Raw genomic sequence first — 17364 nt, 5'->3', positions numbered from 1 at the left:
AAAATTAGTAGGTGACTTCAAAACTAAGAGAAGGTCAATTTGTTGTATCTATGAAGAAAAATCTGGCTTTATACTTTGGGAGAATTTACGAAGCATGTCAACAAAATAAAAGGTGAAAGAAATCTGCTGGCAGTTTTAAGGTAATTTGACGGGGGAAAAAAAAAAAGAGGGAGAATGATACAAGTTCTTTAAAATAGGAAAAAAAAGTTTTAAAGTTGCTTACACTTCTGAAGAACAAATGTAATTCATAAACAAGCAGACTTTTAGAAAGATCAATATATGTGCTTTGTTGCTTTACAAAGTTTTTGCTTTGTGATGGGTTGAAAAGCTTAAGCACAGATGTTCTCAAGGAGTTGAAAGGAAAGAAAGAAATTGAGATTTTATCCTTCTTAGTCTGGTGTCTCCTGAATGAAACCATCCGAGAGAGGGAATAGCTGTTTTATCTATCATGAAAATTTAAGAAAGCTATAGTCAGTTGGTAATGATAATCATTATAAAATTATCAGTGTGCATTTAGTGTTTGCAGATGAAGAACAGCCTTACAGCAGTCCTGGCTAAAATGGAAGAATATAAATTCAAATACTTGTTTTTAGTGTGCTTTTTTTTTCTCCTACCGTTTAAATTGTCCTTAAAATCTCTTCTTTATTTGGAACTGACTTGATAATACATAAGATTTCCTATTAGAAAAGAAGCAAGTATCTCAGCAATTTAGCAGGGTTAGAAGCAGAGAGCAATGGCAGACAGGAAGGAGAAAAAAATGCAAACATTTGAGAGAATCGTTAAAAAGTGAATTCTCAGATGGCAGAAATGTTGGGTTTTGGTATTTACCGTAAATTAGAAAAATACTGGTCTTAAGATTTGGGTAACAGCTGGTGCTAACATCAGAATCCTTTATTTTTAAACGTCATTTCTTGCACCTGCAGATGATTGTTGCTTTTATTATTTACATGTACTTCTCTCTCATCCCATCTGCTTTCACAGTTATTTCCCTTCCACTTGACACTACAGCCATCAGTTTTCCTCTCACATCTCTGTTCCTTATACACTTACTACTCGTTCATTTTTTCCAGCTCAGTGTTGCTTTCTCCTCACCAATCAATAACTACATTTCAAACCTTTCATCTATGTTTTTTAACCTATTTGCCTTCCAATCTGTTGTCTTTATGATCTCCTATTGCACAGTGTAACAGAAAATGTGTTTGGAAGAAATCTTTTCATCTGTTTTGCTTCATCCCAGCTACAGTAAGACTGCCATAATGAAAATTATCTATTAGTTAGAACCCATCGCTTCTCCTTTTGAAAAGTCCTCACTGTCTAATTCTAGGATTTTCTGTGAAGCTCATTTCCTTCTCTAACTTGGTCTACATTTCTGCTCTCATTTCATCAGTTGCTCCTGTCTCACCTCTCTCCTTGTTTTAATTTTTCACATTTTGGCAGCACTACAGAGGAGGTACAACTCTCAAGTCTCATGACACTTCTGTATAAGGCAGTCCTGCCCATGCTACAGGGATGTAAGTCATTTAGCTGGACTTCTGGGCTCTCCACACTACTTCCTGCAGCTGTCAGTGACCAGAATACCATCTGCTTTCAAATTAGCAGGGAGTTCTCTTGCTTCCTCTCTCCTTCATACCCATGTTATCTTGCTGCTCTGATTGCAAAAAGTGCCCACTGATGCTGCCTCAGCCTCCTCACCTTTACCCAATATTTACTCTCAGCGCCCCCTCTTCACTAGTTTTGTATGTTATTCATACGCCGTGTTCATGCTTCTATTTAACCTCACTGGTTTGTGAACTCAGCTTCATTGCATTGTACTTACATCTGAAGCTTAATTTTCTTTTAGTCATTATAATGTGGGATGGGATTTTTGAGTGCGTATCTCACAATCCTGATATAACCAGCAGTTACAATTTCTGTTTTAAGCGCGCACACACACGCACACACACACACACACAAAGTTCTATTTTGGCTTACGCTTTTTGATTGCAATAAATATTCTGTAAGTAATAATTTGTATTTTTTGTAATGTTCCTTATGTACTTAATGTTACAAAATTTCTGTTCTTCATATTACCACAGAGAAATGTGTATGTTTCCAATGTACAACATTTTTCTCTCTTTTGTCAAAACATTGTCATAAGTCCAGACTCTGAAAAGAATTGGTTTTCATTTTAAAAATGTCTTACAGAAGATAGAATAGAGCTAATTCTTGAAATTATAGATCATCCGTTCCTTCTATTTTACATGCAGTTTCCCAGTATTACAAAGACGATGGATTCTCTGGCATCCTTCCAGTTCTGTGACCCACCTCTTTTTCCAAGCAACTTTTTCCCCATCCCCCATGCCTGCAGGCTTGTTCCTCTTCATTAACATATTCAAACTTAATCTCTTCCATCTGGCAGCCCATCCTCTGTGCTGCAGTCAGAGGATCTTTTATGGACATGTGTACTGCTGCTGTCCTCTGTACTTCTCTGTCCACTGCAGCCTCTAGGTGCTGTAAATAGAGGTAACAGAGCATTTGTAGCATCCAGTCTGAACTTGAGGGTTCCCATGGAACAGCATGAGTTAAGTAGGGACAGGAATTCACAGCCATGTAGCTGCTGTTACAGATGTTGGCTGCATGCAGAGTGGATGAAGGCTTAGCTGATTATAACACCTAAGATTCATAACTGAAAAATAAAACATAACTTTTCCATATGCCTCTTCAGAGCTGACAATAAAAGACTTAACAGAAAATCTTTTCAGAAGTTGTCTTGAACAATTATGAGCTATCAAAACATTCTGAAAGACAGAAAGAACTTAACTTTACTCTGCAGATTGGTTTGATATTCCTCTGAACTGTTTTAGATGCACAGAACTGCACTGTTTCTCTTCTAAGAGAAACTGAAGAAAATCTCAACATGAATCGACAGTGTGCACTTGTAACCCTGAAAACCAACAGTACTGTGGGATGCATAAAAAAGGAAAGGACAACAGGGCAAGGGAGGTGACTGTCCCCCTCTGCTTTGCCATCATGAGGCCTCATCTGCCATGCTGTGTCCAGATCTGGGGTCTCCAGCACAAGAAATGCATGGAGTGGACCCAAGGGAAGCCTTGAGAATGATCAGAGGCCTGGAGCACTCCTTTGAAGAAAGGCTGAGAGATCTGGGCTTGTTCAGTCTGGAGAAGAGAAGATAACAGGGAGATCTCACTGTGGCTTTCCAGTACCAACAGTGGACCTACATAAAAGCTGGGTAGGGACCCTTTATCAAGGAAAGTAGTGAAAGAGGAGAGATTTATATTAGATGTAAGGAAGAAATTCTTCAGTATGAGGGCAGTCAGGCACTGGCACAGGCTGCCCAGGGAAGCTATGGATGCCCCACAGGTATTCAAGGCTAGGCCTGATGGGGCTTTGAGCATCATGATTTAGTGAGTGTCCCTGACATCGGCAAGCTAGGTCCATTCCAACCCAAACCATTCTGTCCACAGTGGCTGCCTAGGGTAGCATAAAACCACTTTGCCTTTTCAACTCATGCTGGCCTTGTAACAAGATCAAATGCTGCATAAAGGAGGTGAATATACACAGTGAGCTGCTCTGCAGGCACAAATGGTGATAGTGGAAGCAAAATAGTTTGTAATCCCTCAATAACTGTATTAAAATAGGGCTTATTCCATTATAATGTGTGTAATTTTATGCCCGTATTAATTATATGAAATACCACGTCTGAAATTTTGGATTACATTTTTAACATGTATTCTGTAGCTTAATAAGTAACTGTGTCAATAGGTTCATACCAGCCCCTGTTGTGATGAAGATGAGGATAAAGATTATAAAGGTTTATATTAGATTATGCTGTTGTTTGTAAGGAAATTATCTTTACAGTCTGAAGTGGCTGGATCTCTTTGGTCATACATTTTAGAATGCATTTTAAATAACTTTATTTAAAGAGATACAGGGATATTTGATTTTGGAAGTATATAGAAGTAGCTCATGAATGATGCCGTGAACTTTTAGTTCTTAAAAACTAGAAAAGTAAGATCATTGCTTAATATGCACATTTTCATTAGAACAAGCCTGATTTGAAATGTCACTTACCTACAACTTTAAGACACAGGGGAAGTTATGAGAAATTAACTGTATTCTAGTCAGCTGTGGGGAAAATGCTTGTTAGTAATAGATACGTTAATAAGAAAAGTAAAGCTTATTGAAGTATCATACTTTTCACATAACTAAATTACTAAAATGCACAATGTAGTCACATCACTTCCAGGAAAGCGGATTGTAGCAGGAGGGACAATGTGGTAGTCATTCCCACTTCTAGGACTGACTTGCATCTAGGACTTTAGATAGAGAAATTCTGTTTGATTTACAGACATCACTTAGAGCTACTACCAAGATTCCTGGGGGGAAAAAAAAAATATATATATATATGCATATATACACACACACACACACACATATATACACATAGGATTTTAACATAAATATGTATAATGTACTGTCATCTAGGAGCTAAACAACTTAATTTGTTCTGGAATTTAAAATCTTTTTTTTCAGTTTTAGGCTAAAGTTTATGGCCACAGTCTTCTGCTTGATTGTATTTTTAATCTAATCCAAAGAAAAATGTAATATTATATATATATATATATATATATATATATATATATATATTTAGTAAAATCCCGTTAGTCTGTCAGTAGTATTAGCGGCATAAATCAGTCATTCAGTATTGTCTAGCCTATGATTTCTTGCAAGAAACAAGATAAGAAGAAAAAGTCTTGCCACTTCATTAAAGATGCTGCTCAAATAGTCAAGTCTAAATCTGAGGGTAATTGGTTAAGATCCAGAAACCTTTCTACCTGCAGTTCAGATTCTGTGAACCCATGACCTCTTTGCAGAGTGTTACTTGACCATCCAGTAACATTATAGTGTTTAATTCCAAGCTCTATTTTTGAGTAACTCAGAATCTGCTATTGCTCCAGGATTTGTCCTGTCCTGTTTTATCGTGTGATGTTTTGTTGTTTTTTTTGGGTTTTTTGGGGGGTTTTTTTGTTTTTTTTTTTTGTTTGTTTTTTTTTGTTTTGTTTTGTTTTTTCTTGCGTTACAGAGAAGTTAGAGAACTACAAGAAAGCGCTATCTTAGCATTACTGATTTTATTATACTTAATTCTTATATCAAGGCAATACATATTTGAATTTTGAATGTGGAATCATAGAATATGAATGTGTCATTGATGGGCTTTTTGCGATAGGCTTGCATGAAGAAAAATAAGATTTGCAAAGCACTTTGAATAACAGCGTATGAAGTACTTTATGCACTCTTAATGATGAGACAGTTTTGCTCTGTAGGATTGTTTCAGCATACATTATCCCAGGAGCAGCTCAGTGGAAATTTTACACTTTAGCTTAAAAGTAATGTGTTTTTTGTTTGTTTGTTTGGTTGGTTGGTTCGTTTTGTCTTGTTTTGTTTTTGTTTGTTTTGTTTTGTGTCAGGAGCCTGTAAGCTAGGAATTAACATGAGATGGAGAAGAAAAGCAAGTATGGCTATAGGTGCCGTACTCCACCATATACTTTACTGTGTACATCATATTTTTGTTGACTTGTTATTCAGAAAAATATTTGGTAGCAAATATTGGACCACCCCAAGACAATTTCACCATCACCAAGTCCTGCTAGATTTTTAAACTCTATGTTGGTGTTTCCTCTTAGGAGAGAAAAATCTTTAGAAGGGGTCAGATGAAAGCATCTTAAGCTCTGTTATTACTGCATGAAGCTTGTTCACGTATGCAGTGTCTACATACAAAGACTTTGTGCCATTCACATGAGTTCTGTTTCCTAAATATTCTGGTGTTCTCAAGCCTCATCTTCTTAATCTTTTAAAGTTGAAAACTGATCTGAAGCTTTATTAAAATTTTGTTAAATCCTCAAAACTCCAAAACAGATATATATAAATAGTCTTTGAACTAGAGAATCAAAAGACATTATTTCCCTGAATGAAAGTGCCAGGGAAGACAAGTAGGGAGATGGAAATTCATTAAAATCTCTACTTTTTAAAATAAATTTGTTGCATTATTTTCATTTTGTTCCTCTTTTCATATATCTTCTCCATACAATCTTCATGAAGAAGGTTTCCATCTTTTCATTTGTACTTTTATAATTGATTATGTAAGAATCTTGGTTGGATTATGCACAGTTTTGCATAATGGTCCAACTGCATTCATTCTAACAAAAACACACTACTAACATGCTAGTGCCTGATGCCCTGAGTTGCTCTGTATCTTTATCCCCCGCTGCATCTGGCTGCAGGTTGACAGTGATTGAGGGCTGCAGCCCTGGGTTAATAACATTGTGAGATATGTTTTTGAAGACATAGCTTCTCCTGTAGGGAAAAACTTCAGCTATGTTTTAAAAAGATAGGTAATTTATGATTAAAAATATGATCTGAGTCCTATAATTTCAAAATTTTTATTTTGGATCATTAAGAAGTATTTCAGATGTCAAGACTGGATTAACTAATAACCTTCATGAATCCCAGCAAATAAATATTCTTCGAAAATTTTGTCATGTCACTTATGACTTCATTAAAATAGCAACCTTAAATCTGTTACTTACAGCTGAGAATATGCAGTTTCTTTCAGACTAAATAATGAAAGGATTACCAGATTAAACACAGAGCAAATTTAAGAATATATGTATTCTTAGTCTTTGAGTATTTCTTAATTTAATAAAAGGTTTCAAATTCTTACATAACTGTGTCATTTTTATGATACAACTTAACAGTATTTTTTAATGAAGAAGTACAGTTTCACAGGTCTTTAAAAAAAAATCATTAACATCTTTACTCCCTTTTCATCACAATTAGAAGGATGCAAAAAGGGAATGTTTCTCACACTCTACAATGACTTTATGGCTGTCATTCATATTGTGAGTTTGAAACATAGGCTTGAACTTGAGAAGATTTTAAGCTACGTTTTTGAAATCACAGGGTAGCTGTATGCCCATTTTTATTTTTATTTATTTATGTATTATTGCATTCATATCACATAAGAGTCAAACAGACTTAGCAGTCACAATAAAATTATTCAATGCTCAATGATGATGAGAAAGGATGAGAAAGAATGGACTGATACGTTAGGCTAACAGAACATCTGTGAGCAAAACTATACTGTAATATGACGACAACGTAGGCTATTTTACCTAGAAAGAAAACTGGTACACAGGATAGCAAGATATTCTGTCACATAGCAGGCATGCCGAGCAACTAACATTGCATCTTCCCAGTGTGAGAGCTCAGAGCCACTGCTTCACTTTTATGGAAGATGCTCTGAATTGCTGCTACTAGATTAGCAGCTCTCACTGCACTCTCAAAGATGCCATCTCAGTGCTTGTACATAAGCAAAATAATGTATGTTCCACAAGGCAGCATTAAGAGTAAGACCTTCAAGTGGAAGATATTATTGAGGATGATGATGATGATGATGATAATAATAATAATAATAATAATAATAATAATAAGAAGAAGAAGAAGAAGAAGAAGAAGAAGAAGAAGAAGTTGTAGATAATTAACTTAAAAATGATGACGTGTGGCTTCTGAAAATATGTGTGGGTAAAAGGTATGCTACTGCATCCACTCCCCTTGCACCCAGAACTGAGCCAGACCACATGACAGTTGTTAGTAAAGTTGGATGTGAACACATGGAAGTGTGAAAGAAGTGGTTAAGTGGACTGCAAAAACTGAAAAGATCTGTTCTACATTATTCTGCATTCTACATATTTATTCACTTCATCTGGAAATTGCTACAAGTTCATAGCCTTAGTTAAGATTGTAAAACAATGACCTAACTCACACCTGTGAAAATCCAGCTGAAAAGGAGAGCTGAAAACTGTGAAGTTTTGTTTTGTTTCTTTTGTTTTCTAGCTGCTTTTTGGTCCACTTACCTCTAGAGTGCTATGGATAAATTGAATAGTGCTGGTTTAAAACAGTGGTTCTCTAATTACGGTCTTGCAAGGTTGTGATCTTCAGAGTTGTGTGAAGTGTACAATGTGTTCAACTACCATTTTGAATGTAAAGGTGAAGTCAGAAACACTTTGGGTATTTGTCAGTGATCCAACAAATTCTTTACATTTTAGCTTAAAATACAACTTTGTCTGAATATCCAATGGTATTATTACAAAACTGAGAAACTGGGAGATCTTTGTGTTGATAAGGTCAAGAAGTTGTCTAGAAGTCGGTCATTTCTGCAGAGGTGAAGTTATATACTAGATGATTACACATCTATGTTTTGAGTTGAGCATAGGTTAACACTAGCTTAAATAATTCTACAGAGCTTTAGTATTGCTTTTGAATGTAAAAAGGCAATGTAACACAAAGATGGCCATGGTTGTTAATGGCTTGTATTAGCTGGAAGCTATAAAATCATCCTAGTACTCTGTTAGTGCTGGAATAATAATTTACCAAGACAATTACCACATGGTAGAATTTTTTGCTGCTCTAATTCAGTGTTATTAATAATGAATAAAATTGCAATTTTCTCAGGTTGCTAGGGGCAGTGGGGAATTATTTCAATGAATATTTCAGCACATTAGTTTAATCATAGTTCCACAAAATTCAAGTGGGCAATATTTTATACTTCTAAGTTCAGTCTGCTAAGGGACCATAGTCATTAAATTGCAAACTATTTGCGCTGAAGTCCATTCTATGATTTACAAGCCTTGTTAAAAACACTGTAAAAGAAAGCAAGCTGTGCCATTAATACTTGTAATTTGATGCTGCATTTGTTAATGGGCTCAGTGTGATTAATGTTTTTAGCAGCAGGCAGAACATTTTGAGGCAGGCAGTGCTGAGGTTTATAATACATAAATGCATGTAAAGAAATGTTAGAATATTGTAAGTTTTAGTAGTATATGTTTTTACAAGATTATATTCCTGAAACAGAAAGTCGGCAGTGAAATTATAGTATGTAAATATGGTTCAAGCTGTGGTAGGTGCTGATGTGTGTGTTCTTTATTTCATAGCCAACTGCATGACTTCTGGCGCTTGGATTACTGGGAAGACGATCTGCGCCGGCGGAGGCGATTTGTTCGCAATGCGTTTGGGTCTACTCATTCTGATGCTCTTCTGAAAGCTGCTGTGGAATATGGTCAGTACTAATTCCTGCTTAAAAATATATCTTACCGTTTTCTTCATGTCCACGAATCCCTGAGAATTCTGTCCCTTCTTTTATAAGGGTAGTGCCAATTCCTAGAACAACATTTTCTTAGAAAAGGAATTATTTCGATTCTCGTACTTCAGTGAACCAGAAGATGTGAACTTGTGAGCTGTTAAATTTTCTAATCCCCAAGAGGTTCACATGGCATTCCCAGACACTAATTTTGAGACACTGGTAAAAGTAACCAAACTTGTCTCTCCCAAGTGACAGAATGAAACTGTTAGGCCATCAAACTAATGTGTCATAACAGTTCCACTGGAGACCTCTCATGAATAAGGGCTTAACTGCTTTTAAAATGTATCAGATGTTTTTATATTGGCATGAATACTCTCAAGCCAAAAATATATATTTATTTTTTTTTTGCAAATCATGAAATACGTAACAGATGATTGTTTAAAAATGTGTATTTTGAGGATGCTTGTGATGGAATACATTACTGGCCTCATAGGATATACCATCTTAGAATTTAAGAATTAGATGATAGATTTTTCTGGAGAGATAGCTGGAGTGTGAAAGAGGAGCAAGAAACACTCTTAGAAATTCCCTTACAACATCTGAATGTTTCATTGTTTTAATGTCTTCTGTTTAGCACACTGAACCTGAGTACTCCAAAGAACTAAAGTGCATTTAAGTCTCAGGCTTAAGCTGTGCAGATCTCTAATTTATCAAAGATGGGGGATGTTTTTAAGAATACTAAGGTGCTTCTCTGTCATTTTTCTTTACTTAGTAATACTGGGAAAATAATAATAATAATAATCCTAGGATTCTATAGCATTTTTTCAGTAAAATTACATCATAAATGAAAAACGGATGAAATGGGAGTATTTTGCCCAAAGCAAGTTAAATCTTTCAGTTGATATGCATCCAAGGGCTAATGGGGCCAGAGGTTCTGAATATGATAGATCTAAAGCTAACTCTACGTATTTTATCAGCTTTGCATGTTGCTGAAGCAAATAGTGGAGATTCAAAGAAGGTTAAACATATGAATAACTGTGTGTGCAGTTGTACTAGCTAGTGTAATTTAATACTTATTTTAATGTAAAGGTTATCATGTGCAGAACTTCAAGACATAAACTGTTCACCAACTGAATTAAGGAAGTCAGTTCCCCTAGGAGTAGACTTGCATCGTACACATTTGACAACAGGTTATTTTATCCACAGCCTTCCAAAATGTCAAAATAGAGATCTTATCAGAAGCAGATGCAAAAGTGCTAATTTCTGTGTTCCTTCTGTAAGAGAAATAATCATCAAAACTATGTATGAACTTTCTGCGCTATTCAGGCATAAAAACTCTTTAAAAATACTGCTATTGCTTATTAATTTTGGTTTTAGATATCAGACTAGCATTAAAACTGGAAGAAATCTGATTTAGATGCTATCATGAAGTTTTAAGCCTTCTTACTGTCCACCTTCCATTTACACAGGCAGCCTTTTTACTTGCCTAGTAGGAATATATATACAATATATACTATATTCCTAGTAGGAATATTTTATCACTGGGATCAGATTGCACTCAGAAGATGCTGGAAGTGTTTTTTTCTTTTGCTTTGTTTTGTTTCATGGAAGCTATAATATGAATTGCACTTTAATGATTTCCACACATTGCAAAGACTGACTCTGTTAAAGTAGTTTTTGTGTTCTGGTATTTCAGTGGAGATGACAGCTGTCCATTACAGTAGAATTAGCCTGCCAGATAAACCTATATCCAAAAAAAGCAGAGAAGTTGAAAGAGTTATTGTATCTTACCACATTATTTCTATGTAGTTTCCCTCTACTTACCTGTCAGTGCATTCAATGTACAGGAAAAGTAAAAGCTCAGGTATTTTTGGAAGTAGTATGCGTCAAACGTAGTGATTGCATTGAAGTTTCAAGAACAAAAGTTTCAGGACCATTAAAGTAAAAAATTCCAAGTTTAAATTTTCTTGTATTTATCAAAATTAACTTGGAATTCTGAAGCAGCAGCAAGCTTTGAAGTTGTAATTTGTGGATTTTATGTACATGTACTTACTTTTCAGAGGCTAAGCCTTTGGATTTTAATACTGAAACTTTTAGCTGACCTTTCTCTGTAAGAAAACATCCTTAACATTGATGTTATTTTTATGCCTCTTGGTGTTACTAATGAGTTGAATAATTTATGAGGTTGTCATGTGAAAAGGATTTGGTGCAGTTTGATGTACTTTTAGCCTTTGGTGTTGGAATGTGATTAATAAAGAGCTGGAGGCACATTTATATTTTTATTTTTTTTCCATAGGGCTTAACTTTCATTGTAATTTTTTATTAGCTTTGTTTTGATAATTTTATTTGGAACAGTTCGATAGTGAAGCGCCCCCAGCTTCCACAGCTAAGCTTGATATTGGAATATAGAAAGAGTTTAAAGCATTTTTAATAATTGTTTTGCATCATTTTCCAGCCATGGATTTTTTTTCCTGGCCTCAAAGCATTTGTTTGTGGGAAATAAACTATTCATCAAATCAACATTTGTTGGGCTTTTGTTATATTAATAGCAGTTTTTCATCTTGACTGATACCTCTAGTACAAGAAAATCTATTTTGAGCATCAGTAAAATGGTGGAAACATAAGTTTTTGTTATCTACATTGACTGCCAGTTATCATTTAGGAATTTGTGCATAAATATTGCAGTAGAGGAATGTATACTCAAAGCCTAAGTCGGCAAGCTCCTCCATATCTACGATCAAAGGCATCAGCTTAAATAGGTCTGATCAGGCACTGCAGAAGAGGGCAGGCAGTTTCAGCTGAGCAAAAATCACAGAGCAAAGATGACAAAATTAATCAATCATTTATTTGGCAGTAAATAATAAGATATGCTAAGGATTGCAGATGAGAGAATTTCCAGATTCTTTGGAGATGTGCCTGCTTAGCACCTGATATATCTAAGTATGTACAGGCATCAAGATGACCTTGATAAACAAAAAAGTGCTCTACAGCTACTCTAGTACTAAGTCAGTGTTGACGCTGGATTTATGGATAATATGATTATATAACACTTGCAGTCAACAAGGAATAGAAAATTCTTGGAAATGAAAACCGTGTCTGTGATTTATATGTTTGTTTTAGAAAAGAAATAACAAATGCTAAATTATGTCTTGAAGGGCTTTAAAATGAAGTGTTAAATTCAGCTGATAAGTGGCTTCTTACTGTAGGAAGCGTTATCTGTTATCTGCTATATGGCAGTAATATTTTCAAAAAAATTCTGCCACAAGGCATGTGGGTAAAGCTTCTATGTATTTAACTACAGGATGTCTCTTAGCAGTTCTATGCATGTCAGGTGTCTATTTTTCATAAAATATAAATACTCATATGGGTGTGTGTATGTATATTCAGAAGAGTATATAGGTGTGTGTGTGTGTGCGTGCGTTTAAAGTGCCTGGCAAGTAAAAACATTTCAAAACTGAAAAAATTTTAACATGTTCCTGTGGCTATATATATATAAGTTATATATATATATAAGTTATATATATATATAAGTTACCTTATGAGGCTATGGGTTTAGCAGAGTCATAGCAACATTTCCAGGAGATTCACTGGATATTTTTTCCATTAGAATTAGTCTCTTCTGTTTCTAGCTATTATTTGATTTTAGCACTGTATTTTACATCCATTTCGTAAATGGTTTTACAACCAGCTATGAAAACTCAGAACTCAAGCATAGTTATTTCAGCACTGTTATCTGCTGTTCTCTTTTGTTTTAGTTAAATTTTTACTTGAATACATAGATTCATTTCTACCTTTTGTGAAGCTAAAGTAATACGACTTCCTGTTGTACCAAAGTACAGTTATTTTTTTTAAACAGTTCTTATTTTAAGTGTCCATGGAGTTTCAAAGTAGTTTAATAAAAACTTAGTCAAAATTGGGGATTAAAAAGAAGGGGGGAAGAAAAGTTTGTGCAAGAGATTATAGACTCCTCTATTTCTCTTCCCCAAATTTTACTACCAATAAATGCATAAAATATACAGACATGACCCAATTCACAGTGATTCTGTCCATGTGATGAAAGAACTGTCTCTTCCAGTTAATCACCTTAACAGTTTACAGTCACTGGATATTAGTATAGATGAGACACTGCTGTACAACTGTGGACAGTGAAATAGAGTAACATTCCACAGAGGTCAGTTTAAGAGCAAAGTAGTGTATTTATTACCTTTGGTCCTTCAGCCTTTGAGGACTATGTTCCATAGACCATTTGCAAGTAGAAGGGTCCAAGAAAAGACACATTTTCTTGTTTCCAATGGATACATGGACATGAGTAACTCAGTGTCTATGTTCTAAACATATGTAAGAAGGTTGAACTGCTCAAGAATATTTGGCCTGTTAAACTGATTATCATGACAGATAAAAAAACACATTTATAATGCAGTATGTGATACATACAGGTTTTGAAACAAGGCTACTGATATAATTGAGATATGCATTACTGTGATTGATTTTGAACTTGCATATTTTAAGTTACACATTCCATAATATAATGGACATTTCATTAGCAACCTTATTTCAAGAGGAGTTCTAACTTGAGCAGACTGTATTGTGCTCCTTCTGGCAGTTGTCATCACTGTTCTGTTTCAATAAATTCTGTATATGCTTATCATCAGAAATGTGGTTTGATTATACAGACAGAGTTAAAGAGCATAAATTTCTAAAGTCTGAAATCTTCAAATCTGAAGTCTACATTCATGAAATCAGCTGGAATTCAACAGATTTTCAAAGAATTGTAGTCAGGATTCCTTCAGGCTGCTGTAGAGATAGAGCAGTTAGCTTCAAACAGGTGCTACTTTAAAGGGTGTTTGGATTTCCTTCTATGGAACTGAAAGTCTGAAATCCATAGGAACTTCTACTCAGACCAGGCCTGTCTTCAGAATGGGAATCTGGCTGTCCCTTGGGCCCTAAATCAATACTAAATTTTTTATTATCCTCAATATCAAAGAAAAATGTAATAAGATGTTTCAAGGGCTGCAGCTCTGAAGTGGCCTCTGAGTGCTGAGAAGTCCAGTGCAGCTGATTCCCACAGTTCCCGATATCCATCTCCTCAACTGCTGGTCTCCCCATGTTCTGCAATTAGTGGTAGGACAAGAGGGAGAACACTCCAGAGAGACTGTTGAGAAGTTGGTTTCATTTAGCATATACCAGATGTTCCAGAAAACTAAGTCCATTTATAAACAAACTTGTTATGACATTTTCTGATTATTAGACTATCTAAGAAATCAAAATGTTCCATGAACTGAATATGTTTAATTTCTTCATCTCTGTTCAGAAGCTTTATTGTGGAATCAAATGCCTAACCCTGGGAAGACTGAAAATCCACCTAAAAGCTAATCTTCCCTCATTCCTGGAACTTCTACATCTTGGGTTCAACACATCATCATATCAGTTTGACAACATTAACTACATTTCTAACAACCTAGAGGTGTTGGTTGTGGTGAAAATGCCACCACTATTTCCAGTAAGCTTGAGACTTCCTGTAAAAGTCAGTGAGCAAGTTGTATATATCTGAAAACCTTCATTTGCTTATTCTCCACTTCCTGAGGTCCTATAACTTCGCTACTCTTACCACATCTTTTTCTGTATTTATTCAAAATGTCTACCATATTTCCAGAACAGTCAGTAGAAGCTCTCTCAGCAATGTCAGTATCAGAGCTATCTTAAAGAGAGCAGTATATTTAAAGTAAATAATGCAAATCTGGAAGCAAATTGAAGCCAGCTGAAACAGTGTTGTCACTTACCAGAGTATTACTAGCAGGCATACTAGGTACATAAGAACATTAGTTATCCAGGCATATCCACAGTAAGAGCATTTTGTATGTACCATGTAAGAGGTTAAAGACCACATTATGCTTTCAGTTTGGTTTAGAAAAACAGTGCTTTCTGTATTATACCTATATGAACAGCTTTACTGTTATGGTCATCTTTGAGTCTGTAGAACTTTTTCGAAGAGTACTTCTACATTTACTTCTAATCTGATCCAGGTATTCTTTAAGTATTTTCTGCTTAGTCCAGAAGAGACAAGACAATAAAACTCATATAGTTTGCCTTTGCCCATCGATCCAGTCAACCAGGTCCCTCTGTAGTGTCCTTCTCCCCCTAGGCAGATCAACACTCCTCCCTCCAGTGTTGCAGATGTGCATCAATAAATATCTGCTGGGAGAGAATAAAGATAGAGGCAGATTCTTCTCAGTGTGGTGCTCTGAGTGGTGCTCAGTAAAAACATGTTATTTTACTCTAATGGTGGATAAATGGTAGAATATTTTGTCCAGAGAAGTTGTAAAGTTTTCATCCCTGAAAGATCTGAAAACTCAATGGATAATGGTCCTGGGCAACCTGCACTAGCTGACTCTGCTTTGAAAAAGGAGTTAGATAGACAATCTCAACAGAAGCCTTCTAACCTCAAGAATTGTTGTTCATATTATGAAATCAAAGCTTAAAAGTAGATGGTTGCAAGAATTTTGTCCTAAATAATATTTTTTTAAACACAAATTTACTTATATCTTGATGTTCAAGACAGATTTTGTAGACATAAGATAAATTTAATAATAAATAATAATAAATTAAGATAGTTCTGTCTTTTTGGTTCAAAAGCAAAATAGAACAGAAACATTTGATTGATAATGGAAAAGTAATCCTTAGCCACAATTTGCTTTAGTCTTCATAATATTTGTTTGAGGAAATGCAGATTTACATGCACCAGAATCAAAGAATGGCTGAGGTAGGAAGGGACCTCTGGAGGTCACCTGGCCCAGTCCCTGTTCTAGCAGGGACACCCAGAGCAAAGTGCCCAGAGCCACATCTAAGCAGCTTCTGAGGATCCCCAAGGAGGAGACCCACAGCCTCTGGGCAGCCTGTGCCAGTGCTCTGTCACCTGCACAGCACAGAAGTGCTCCTGGTGTTCAGGGTGAACCACTCCACTTTGTGCCCATGGCATCTGGTCCTTGCACTGGGCACTGCTAACAAAGACTGTCTCCATCCTCTTGGCACCCTTCCTTCAGGTATTTATGAATGCTGTCAAGATCTCCCTGAGCCTCCTCTTCTCCAGGTTGAGCAGTTCCAATTATCTCAGGCTCTTATGCAGTAGAGGTTCCAGTCCCTTCAGCGTATTTGTGGCATATCTGTTGGACTCTATCCAATATGTCCTTGTCTCCTTTGCACTAGGGGTACCAAAACTGAACACAGCACTCCATGTTTGTCTTCACCAGTACTGAATAGAGGGAAAGAATCACTTCTCTTTTCCTGCTGGCAATATTTTGCCTAATGCAGAAAAATAAATAAATAAATAGATAAATAAATAATGCCTTCTTAGCAGCAAGAGCACATTTCTGATTCATGTTCAACTTGGTGTCTACCAGGACCACCAGGTCCTTTTCTGCAGGGCTACATTCCAGCTGGGTGCCCCTCGCATGTCGTGGTGCCTGGGACTGTGCCTCCTCTTGTGCAGGATTCTGCACTTTCTCTTGCTTACTGCATAAGACTGTCATCCCATTTCTCTAGACTGTTGAGGTTCCTCTGGATGGATGGCAGCACAACCTTCTGCTGAACAGTACTGAAATCAAATTTGTTGTGAGTACTTGAGTTGCTAAAATCTTTCTGATAGGTTTTTGTTTTGATTTGTTTTGCTTTGTTTTTACTTATTTAGTGCACTATCCCACACTGCCCAGAAAATCAGTCACACACACAGTATTATAAAATAGTTTGCTCTGGAGAAATGTGGGAGATGATCCCTATCTCAGATAACTTCAAAACTAATATTGAGTAATGTCATATGTATGAATGTAAAAGAGAAATTAAAAAAAAAATAATAGAAATCACTAACTAAAAATTAAACTACCTTCATTCACCCCGTACATACCCACTTTATTTTAGCCTGTGAGTGAACACAAGTTGGCAGGCAGTTTTGTGTAGTTTTAAGAAATACCATCTATTTTGTAGGCAGAAATCACATGTGTTGCTTGATGTAACGTGGTAAGCATTTTAAGAATATTTATGCAGTCATTAAATTAATCCATAACAATGCTTCCATGTGTCATCAAGTAAGTCTCCTTTGTTCTTTACTCTAAATGTGGTCATGCTGCCACATGACACAAATGTGTAAGCCATTCTGCTTCACATGGAGCACCATTTTATTTCTGTCTTCTCTGGCTCTTTTTGTCTACATTAGTTTAATTACCAGCCAAGTA

General features: G+C 35.8%; 1 protein-coding gene across 16 annotated transcripts in view; it reads left to right on the top strand.

The window, feature by feature from the left end:
- Positions 1-17364, top strand: part of NBEA (neurobeachin) — a 460919-nt gene that overhangs the window by 266722 nt on the left and 176833 nt on the right. For all 16 annotated transcript variants that reach the window (XM_015851986.2, XM_015851985.2, XM_032442135.1 and 13 more), the window contains one exon: positions 8991-9115. In XM_015851986.2, the coding sequence (XP_015707472.1) occupies positions 8991-9115 (125 nt within the window). The remainder of the gene's footprint in view (positions 1-8990; positions 9116-17364) is intronic.

The sequence above is a fragment of the Coturnix japonica genome, chromosome 1 (assembly GCF_001577835.2).
Source record: "Coturnix japonica isolate 7356 chromosome 1, Coturnix japonica 2.1, whole genome shotgun sequence".
Classification (NCBI taxonomy): Eukaryota; Metazoa; Chordata; class Aves; order Galliformes; family Phasianidae; genus Coturnix; species Coturnix japonica.
The sequence above is the reverse complement of the archived record's forward strand: the minus strand, read 5'-3'. Positions and strand labels throughout refer to the sequence as shown.